This window comes from Eutrigla gurnardus, assembly GCF_963514095.1.
Source record: "Eutrigla gurnardus genome assembly, chromosome: 9".
NCBI lineage: Eukaryota > Metazoa > Chordata > Actinopteri > Perciformes > Triglidae > Eutrigla > Eutrigla gurnardus.
This window is the reverse complement of record NC_139923.1, coordinates 27615844-27625483: the sequence shown is the minus strand read 5'-3', so window position 1 is coordinate 27625483 and position 9640 is coordinate 27615844. Positions and strand designations below refer to the sequence as shown.

General features: G+C 41.1%; 2 protein-coding genes and 2 pseudogenes across 4 annotated transcripts; 3 read left to right on the top strand and 1 right to left on the bottom strand.

Moving 5' to 3' along the window:
* The first annotated feature begins 2548 nt into the window (after positions 1–2548).
* On the top strand, positions 2549–3163 carry LOC311019183 (histone H1 pseudogene; annotated as a pseudogene). Its single transcript has one exon. The product of its transcript is annotated as a histone H1 pseudogene (transcript).
* Positions 3164–5177: 2014 nt separating this feature from the next.
* LOC311018544 (histone H2A pseudogene) lies at positions 5178–5607 on the bottom strand (annotated as a pseudogene). The gene has a single exon. The product of its transcript is annotated as a histone H2A pseudogene (transcript).
* A 283-nt stretch (positions 5608–5890) lies between these two features.
* On the top strand, positions 5891–6363 carry LOC311018495 (histone H3.2). Its single transcript, XM_084017489.1, has one exon. It carries the CDS (start codon positions 5948–5950, stop codon positions 6356–6358), a length of 411 nt encoding a protein of 136 aa, XP_083873615.1. The 5' UTR covers positions 5891–5947; the 3' UTR covers positions 6359–6363.
* A 1400-nt stretch (positions 6364–7763) lies between these two features.
* LOC311018168 (histone H4) lies at positions 7764–8111 on the top strand (the record flags this gene model as incomplete). Its single annotated transcript, XM_084016987.1, has 1 exon — positions 7764–8111. The coding sequence occupies exon 1, from the start codon at positions 7800–7802 to the stop codon at positions 8109–8111; it is 312 nt and encodes a 103-aa protein (XP_083873113.1). The 5' UTR covers positions 7764–7799.
* Positions 8112–9640: the final 1529 nt, after the last annotated feature.

The window sequence follows — 9640 nt, the reverse complement described above, 5'->3', positions numbered from 1 at the left end:
CAGGAAAGGGAGAGCAACCACAGACAACATTCTCAGACTATCAGAAGACATCCACAGAAACTTCAACAAAAAAGAAATAACCCTGGCAATATTCTTCGACATTGAAAAAGCATTCGACAAAGTATGGCACAACGGACTCAAATACAGACTACTGGACACCAACCTCAAACTGCCACAACCCACCCAATCCATCATTTCAAGCTTTCTGGGTAACCGTCAAATCAAAGTTAAAGTTGCTTCCACCATCTCAACATCTTTCACCCCCCAAGCAGGAGTTCCACAGGGTGCAGTTCTGAGCCCACTATTATTCCTCATATACATTTCTGACATCTACTACCCCCCAGCCACCATAGCCAAAGTCTCACAGTTTGCAGATGACCTCTGTTACTGGTCCAGCTCAAAACGCCCACACCTAGCAGCTAAGAAACTCCAAACATGCATCGTTGAAATAGAAACCTGGACAAACATGTGGAGAATCAAACTGAACCCTGTTAAGACCCAATGCATCCTCTTCACCAAAAACCCACACCTGCAGACCAACAACATCCTTTATTGTGGACAGTCTAAGGCACACCTGTGCACTAATCATGATGTCAGATCAGCATCTTGATGTGGCACACCTGTGAGGTGGGATGGATTATCTCAGCAAAGCAGAAGTGCTCACTATCACACATTTAGACTGATTTGTGAACAATGTTTGAGAGAAATGGTAATATTGTCTATCTGGAATGAATTTTAGATCTTTAAGTCCATCTCATGAAAAATGGGAGCAAAAACAAAAGTGTTGCGTTTATATTTTTGTTGAGTGTACATGAGGTGGTAAAACACCCGTTGTATTATGAAACAATGTTCAGGCTGCAGAATTGTAATTTAATTGGACACAGGGAACGGCCATCTGTTAAATATCAATTGGGACAAAATGAATAACCTTAGTGATGTGACACAGCTCTCATCAGTGTATGTATATATATATATATATATATATATATATATATATATATATATATATATATATATATATATATATATATATATAAATATAAAAATACAGACCATGGCCTTGGATGGTTGTATATAAGTAATGTGTAAAACTCAGACTTGGTATAATCTAGTCATCTCATATTTGATCATATTTCAATAAAAACTGATTTAATCTAGCTACAAATGTCTTTTGGTTCTTAATACCTGACAAATTATATATAGCGTTAACATTATGAAGCTGACGGATCAGGTTTTATTTTGTCTGGTTCATTCAAGATTATTAGACTATTCTGGGTCAGAATCTTCCCCCCACTGATGGCTATGGTGAACATAAAAGTTTTCAGTGATTTATAATCATACATAATAATACATAAAATACATAAATAATATATAAAATAACTGCTGTTTGACATTTTGACATAATTGCTATTGTTCAATAAATGTGTCTAGTTTTTCTTGTGTATCATAAGTGGACTACAGCTGCATCCCTGTTTCATAATGACAACCAATCCTTGAATTCTGCACTGACATGTGTTTCTATGAACCAGTGATACTGCATTCAAAGCCACTGCTGTTTTCTCAGACGAGTGATGTTTATTAGTCAGTGTTTTTTAAAAATCATTAACAGTAGAATGATGAACTTTATATTTAAGGTTTTGATCATAAAACATAAATATTTGTTTGACCTTTAATGAAAATTCTCTAATTCTCTATAATTGTTATTGTTTTATCAAATGTGTTTTTTTCCCGTGTTTCATAAATGGACTACGAATGCATCTCAATGTGGATCCCTGTTTCATAATGACATGAATTAAAACTTGAATTCTGCAACATGTGTTTCAATGAACCAGTGATACTACATTCAAAGCTACTTGCAGCTTCCCCAGACAAATTATGATAATTAGTCAGTATTTATTTTGTCAATAACAGTAGAATAATTAACTATTTATATTAAACACATTGATCAGGAGAGGAGATGTCCACAGTCAAAATGAGCAGCTCTGATAGGAAGTCTGAGTAAACTGCACCAGAAGCCCCGACCAGCATCAGTGTGTTTGCTGCTCCCGGAATAACTTCACTTTATGACAAAATAATCAACGTTAGATGGATGTTTTTACATCGAGTCCCTGAACAAACATGTGGACCAGCTGGGAAACAGGTTTTGATGGAGCTCAGGTTGATTTTTAATCATTTTAGGAGAGAAAGAAGTGGGAAAAGTCAGTGAAGAGTGCTGCTCATGGCGGTGAGTAGGTGAGGTTTGGAGGCTCCCCAAACTAAAAGCAGAGAGCATCAGATCTCTACATGACTTTAATATGAAGAGACACAAGTCTGCTATCGGCTCCCTTCACTGTCAGCCTTCAGCTCTTCTCCCACGTTTAGTTTTCACTCTTTTATCGGTGAAGAGAAACACACGTGAGCCGACTTTCAGACCGCACAGAGCAGCCACGAGCCGGGTTGAGTCTCCACGGTTCTCATGGTGTGTTTAAGTCCAGCCCCCAGCTCCGGAGAATCCAACAGTCCGGTCAGACTCTCGTTCTCGTTAGTAGAAACACAACTCTAATAGAAAATGGCAGAAGAAGCTCCAGCTCCAGCCGTCGCGCCGGCAAAAGCAGCCAAGAAGAAGGTGACCAAGCCGAGGCCGGCTGGTCCCGGCGTCGCCGACCTCATCGTCAAAGCTGTGGCCGCGTCCAAGGAGCGGAGCGGCGTGTCTCTGGCCGCCGTCAAGAAGGCTCTGGCTGCCGGAGGCTACGATGTGGAGAAGAACAACTCCCGCGTTAAGACCGCCATCAAGGCTCTGGTCGCTAAGGAGACTCTGGTCCAGACCAAGGGGACCGGCGCCTCCGGCTCCTTCAAGATGAACAAGAAGGTCGCCGAGAAGCCGGAGAAGAAAGCCGTTGCTAAACCCAAGAAGGCTGCAGCCAAGAAACCCGCAGCGGCCAAGAAGCCCAAGGCGGCGGCAGCGAAGAAGCCGGCAGTCGCTAAGAAATCCCCGAAGAAGGCGAAGAAGCCCGTAGCTGCCAAGAAACCCGCCCCCAAGAGCCCCAAGAAGGCCACTAAGAGCCCCAAGAAAGCTACCAAGAGCCCCAAGAAGGTGGTGAAAAAAGCCGCTGCAGCCAAGAAGTCCCCCGCTAAGAGGGTTGCCAAGCCCAAAGCGAAGAAAGCAGCACCCAAGAAGAAGTAAGCTGTTCTCAGTCTGGTGGACCAGCGCTCCGACAAAAAGGCTCTTTTAAGAGCCACCACACCGTCCTTAAAGAGCTTTATCCTGTTCTTATATTGTTTTATTATTATTATAACCTTTATTTAACCAGGTTTGTCCCATTGAGATCCAAGATATCTTTTGCAAGAGAGACCTGGCCAAGAATGTAAAGGCAGCATGTAAAGTTACAAACACATCATCACATTAATCATGGACAAAAAAGAAACAAACAATAAGAATACAAATAGCAATTAGAATTTTCAAAATACGCAAGAGAATTTACAAGATTGGTCAAACATTTGCAATCAAATAAAACATTTACACTCCTGAAGCCTGGATGTAATGGAATTTATCAAGGACTTAAATACATTGAGAGATACCAGATTTTGGAGTTTGAGCTCTGAATGCAAATTGTTCCATGTAGGCCTACTCGGAGCAGAAAATCTAAAAGCTTTCTTCCCCATTTCTGTTCTGACCTTAGGAACAGTAAAATGATAAACGTCCTGAGAGCGGAGACTATAGGTACTACTATTCAAAATTAAAAGGGATGATACATCGTTACATAACATTAAGACTGTGTACTATTACTTTAAATGGAGGAATGCATTTTTAAATCCATACATGTAAAAAGTAGCTCAATCTACTAGTATAAAATGTGACAGCTACTTTATATCGACAGTGTATGTTTTTATAAACCCAGCTTTATATCTATATCTATATCTATATTATCAGTTTTAATTGGGCAACAAAGAACTAATAATAAGACATTCTCAACATTGTCATATTTAATATTGGCTTAATTCCTGCACCTTACCAACACCATACTACTCCATTAAGATGATTATATTACTTTACTATGTATAGATGTAAAATTAGAGGAGGTAACTACAAAGGAGTAACCATACATATATCGTTTTGTGCAAAAGGCCATTTTCTAATTATCATATTGTGTATACTTTGCCCAGTGACAGAGCATATAAATGGCCTTTGCTGTAGCTGTAAAGTTGCTTTAAGTGGTGATATGAGACATTCAATCACAAAATGAATCTCAAGTGAATGTAAAAAATGTATATCCCTGGAAGTCTTTACATCCATTTAGTCAGAAAGCTGAGAAACTGGTATAATAGCACAACAGTATAAAACCAAATTTTTAAATTTAACTCCAAAGAATAAAACCTTTCTATTATACTTGTTTCTTTTATTTTTGTATTTGTCCAGCTTTTCATGAAAAAGTGTTTTTGAGTATCGATAAAAGCACTACGTCCTATGAATTATTTTCATATAAACATATTATACAGTCAAAATATAATTTTCAAAACATACATTCCATAAAAATATATATTTAGTAAATAAAAAATATACTTTACAGTACAAATACTCAGAGTAGTACTCAAACAAGTTTCAGTGATAGTTATCGACTGATATTTATCTTTGATGTCAAGGAAAAGAACATATTGAATTGGATTTGTTATGATTATAATCTTGAGGACAATGGTTTCATCCTGTTCTTCACTGTTCTTATTTTTTTTGTTCTTGAAAATGGTTTTCATTTTGAAAGCTTTTGATTATCAAACAAACAATACATTTGACATTGCTATGTAAATGTGGAGGACATATCCATCCATGTTGAAAATGTTTATAAATTAAATAACAAAACTCATAAACACATACACCTGTAGTCCACAGTTGTGTGTAGGGGGGTTCTTTTATTTATTTTGAAGGAAACGGATGTCCCAAACACAGTTTTAATGGGGATGAGTGTCTCTCTGGGATTTGGTTAAACTGTAAGGTAGTAGAAAACATGTTACCCCGTTGAAGTCTTCATGTTGTTTATTTTCTATTGGATCGATAATATACTGTCAACCACGTCATGCAGCAAGCCTTTCAGCATAGACATGGTCATACCATTGTCATACTAATCAATGCGTTTTAGTAGTGAGAGGAATGAGCTCTTTTTGAGAAAGTGTTTGGCTCTTAAAAGAGCCGTTTTGGGGTTCTGGTTTCCAGCAGTCAGCAGGTCTCCAGGTTTACTTGGACTTGGCGGCCTTCTCGGTCTTCTTGGGCAGCAGAACAGCCTGGATGTTGGGCAGCACGCCGCCCTGAGCGATGGTCACTCCGCCCAGCAGCTTGTTGAGCTCCTCGTCGTTGCGGACAGCCAGCTGCAGGTGACGGGGGATGATTCGGGTCTTCTTGTTGTCGCGGGCAGCGTTTCCAGCCAACTCCAGGATCTCAGCGGTCAGGTACTCCAGCACCGCCGCCAGGTAGACGGGGGCTCCGGCACCAACACGCTGAGCATAGTTCCCTTTACGGAGATGTCTGTGGACACGGCCGACCGGGAACTGGAGCCCAGCGCGGGAGGAGCGGGTCTTGGCCTTCGCCCTGGCCTTTCCGCCGGTTTTGCCTCTTCCACTCATTATTAGATGCTTTCTGGAGTCGATACTCTAAGAATGTGTCGCTCTACCGGCGAATCTCTCTTTTATGTGTCCGCTGAGCGCGCGAGCCTGGTCGTGACAGTGACAGACCAATCAGGAAAGAGGCTTCCACTCTGAGTTTAGGCGGAGAGTTTGGAAAGACTTCCCGCCAATGAGCTGCTGAGATTGGGGCGGTGGGTCGCTCCTCGAGGCGGCGCTGAGCTCCACGAGGAGCCCCCCACCAATCAGGAGCCGGAGGTCCGAACAGCGTCACCGTTTCACAGCCGGTCCCACAGTTTAAGAGCAGCGAGTCTCTCCGTTCATCGTATATTTCTCCCGACCAGAGAAAGAAGAAGTCATGGCTAGAACCAAGCAGACAGCCCGTAAATCCACCGGCGGCAAAGCCCCCAGGAAGCAGCTGGCCACCAAGGCTGCCCGTAAGAGCGCCCCGGCCACCGGCGGCGTGAAGAAGCCTCACCGGTACAGGCCCGGTACCGTCGCTCTCAGGGAGATCCGTCGCTACCAGAAATCCACCGAGCTGCTGATCCGCAAGCTGCCCTTCCAGCGTCTGGTCAGAGAGATCGCTCAGGACTTCAAGACCGACCTGCGCTTCCAGAGCTCCGCTGTTATGGCTCTGCAGGAGTCCAGCGAGGCTTACCTGGTCGGCCTGTTCGAGGACACCAACCTGTGCGCCATCCACGCCAAGAGGGTCACCATCATGCCCAAGGACATCCAGCTGGCCCGTCGTATCCGCGGAGAGCGAGCTTAACCTGTCTGCTGTTAAACCAACACAACGGCTCTTTTAAGAGCCACCTCACTCTTCTCTGAGAGCTCCTTCCTATTCTAATAAGACTAGTTATTAACGGTAGCTGTAGGAATCACATATTTTATACTGATGTATACATAAGCATATTATGAATTTACTTGTCATGTGAATTTTTTTATATAATCCTTTACTTACTAGTTGGGGCCACTTATACTTTGTCTGGTTTAAAAAAGAAAAAAAATCCCATGCTTGGTCAGGATCCTGACCCTAGGAACCCTGAGTAATGCCGTCCCACCTGAGGGGTCTGAAGGCTAATAAGTAACTAACTGAAGTTTTTTTTCTGCATCTTGTTTCGACTGAAATCTTACTACTTGGTTTTTAAGGTAATAGGGAGATAATATTTTTTATGTAGCTGTTGAAATTCAGGTTTGAGTCCTTAACTATAACCAGGTTTCTGAATGCCTCCTATTTTAATGAAATATTATTTAGGGCTTCTTATAGATCTTGCAACCTTTTTTTCATCACGTAGAAGAAATTTATTTACATAGTTTTTGTATTCGTTATATTTGTCTTTTCAAAGATTCAGATGCCACAGAGTGACCTTAATTCACTGACAAATGAACAGTTGGCCAATGTTACTATCTCTCATCATTTGCATAAATATTGTTTTTTCTCTGGACGAAGCTAAACAAAACTTTATCATTTCTCAGATGGTGTGAGAATAGAGTGTGAACCACTGTTTTAAAGAACCCAGTCTTTGTCCAAGGTCCAGGTCCTGCATCACCACACAGTATATGTTCTTCGTCTTGGTTGTTTCAACTGACATAAAGCTGCCGAGTCAATTCCATTTATGTTGCCCAATATCACAAATCCTACTTTGCCTCGAGGAGCAGCTTAGCTTGTGATGCTGGTGGTAATATTCGGTACTGGACTACAGACATTGCCGCAGCATTGACTTCTGATATCCACTCAATGTTTCTTCTTTAATTATATTTACTCCATTATTTTTGCACTGTACCCCCCAGTCATACACGTTACCCATATGAGTAGTGTGCATTACAGTTTGCACACTGATAGGTACGTTTGGAAATGACTCCATTGTGTTTATGTAATAGAAACAACAATTGATCTGTCTGGGGACTGATCTGAGGACTGTATTGTAGCCTGATGTGTCTACATAGAGACACATCATCAATTGATTAACATTTTTCACTTTTGTTTGGCTATAATCAACAAACCTCATAGGTCCCCGATTAATGCTGTTGGCCAGTAGAGGGCGCTTATGTATCTTCAAGTTAATTATTTACCGCCATGGAAATACAAAGAAGACGTAAAGCCGGAGAAACCCCCCGCCCCTGGTTTCCACCACGTCCTCAGACATGATTTAAATAACAGGGAGCACACAGCATCTAACCATCCAGTTGAAAAACTTTGACCAGTGAAAATGAGTGGAAGAGGCAAAGGCGGTAAGGGACTCGGTAAAGGAGGCGCCAAGCGTCACCGTAAAGTCCTCCGTGATAACATCCAGGGAATCACCAAGCCCGCTATCCGCCGTCTGGCTCGCCGTGGCGGAGTGAAGCGTATCTCCGGTCTGATCTACGAGGAGACCCGCGGCGTGTTGAAGGTCTTCCTGGAGAACGTCATCCGTGACGCCGTCACCTACACCGAGCACGCCAAGAGGAAGACCGTCACCGCTATGGATGTGGTCTACGCTCTGAAGAGGCAGGGACGCACCCTGTACGGCTTCGGTGGATAAACACGACCTGCTACTTAAACACGACCAACGGCCCTTTTAAGGGCCAAACACTCACTCAATGAGGAGCTAAATACCTGTTGACGAGACACGCACACACACACCTTTTTTATGGCATTTTGTACGTAATCTGTTTATGAACTGTTTCTCTCCCACACTATACGGTTTACATAATGCAATCTATTCATGTGTATGATATTTACATGCTTATGACCTATTTTTCTCTGTGATTCCAGTCGCCGTAATATTTGTGCCATTACAGGTATGATTGTAATATTATACGATCACTTCAATGAAAGTGTTTTTGTTACCGTAGTATGTGTTTAGGCTGAACGAGACAATTCTGATGAACATCAAAGCCGCCACTGTGGATTCTTTAAAAAATGCTTGAAAACACATCTTTATAGAAAGTCCTTTTAGCTAAACTATCTTTATCCGTTTTAATGTTGATTTAAATAATTTTTAATATGCTAGTATTGAATTATTTTACAATGTATTTATCCTTTTTTGTGCACTGTAGCACTGTGAGGTCATTGAGTTGATATAAAGTGCATTATAAATAAAATGTATTATCATTATTATCAATGAAGTGTGGCATCAAATTCCACAGGCTACATCAAGATCTCTGAAATAAGCCTTTATTAATAAGTAATATGCCCCTCCTATGATGTTTACTAACCTTATTATATATTAGAAAGATGATGTAGTGGTAGATATTGTGCATAAAAATATAATCACCCGTTAACAGTCGATGGTATTTCCTGTATTCTGGTGCATTTTAACATAGTTTGATACTTTTATCTGACTGTATCATGAGAAAGCAATACGGGTTCATGTTGTAAAGTGGTCGGCTCCTGTCAGATCACATATTTGATAATATTAAAAAAGCAGAGTACAGTACATAAATATCATGTAATCCAGAGAGACTGCTCCAGAGCTCAGCCCAACAGCATTGTGGGTACAGCAACAATCAGATCATAGCTTAAAAAGTAATATGGACTGAAAGGTCCAATTGTTTTGAGCTTGTGAGACTGCAATATTCACACCTGGAAGCTGCTTCTATAACAACGTATCTGCTGTTGAGGAAGTATCACATAATCTATTGCACATAAGTAACGTCTGACAGTTATACTGTATTAAATGTGTATCTGGGTTTTTTATGTCTGCCTCTTAAAGCGCACCGTTGCTTGTTTTGATGAGGACTATATAAATATTGTCTTTGTTATGATTATTATTAATATTATCAACTAAATGAGATATGTTTGTTACCAGACTGAACTTGTATTGCACAACATGAGCCTAACAGCCCACAACATAGCGTTAAATATGAACTTCCATAGGAAATTTGCACTTTCTACTAAACGTGCTGTTTGTTGTCAAAACTAAGAGCCAATGGCTTTGGAGCCAGGTGTAACCGAGGTTACTAGGCCCGAACCATGAGAACAAAAAGAAAAGAGAGAGTTAACTGTAGTTTTTTAAATAGGAGCCATTAAACAAAATAGGGCACTGTGGTTCGATAAATAAGATAGAAG

What these genes read in the sequence shown, in the direction of transcription:
- LOC311018495 (XM_084017489.1), top strand. Translation starts at nt 5,948, where the DNA reads ATGGCTAGAACCAAGCAGACAGCCCGTAAATCCACCGGCGGCAAAGCC.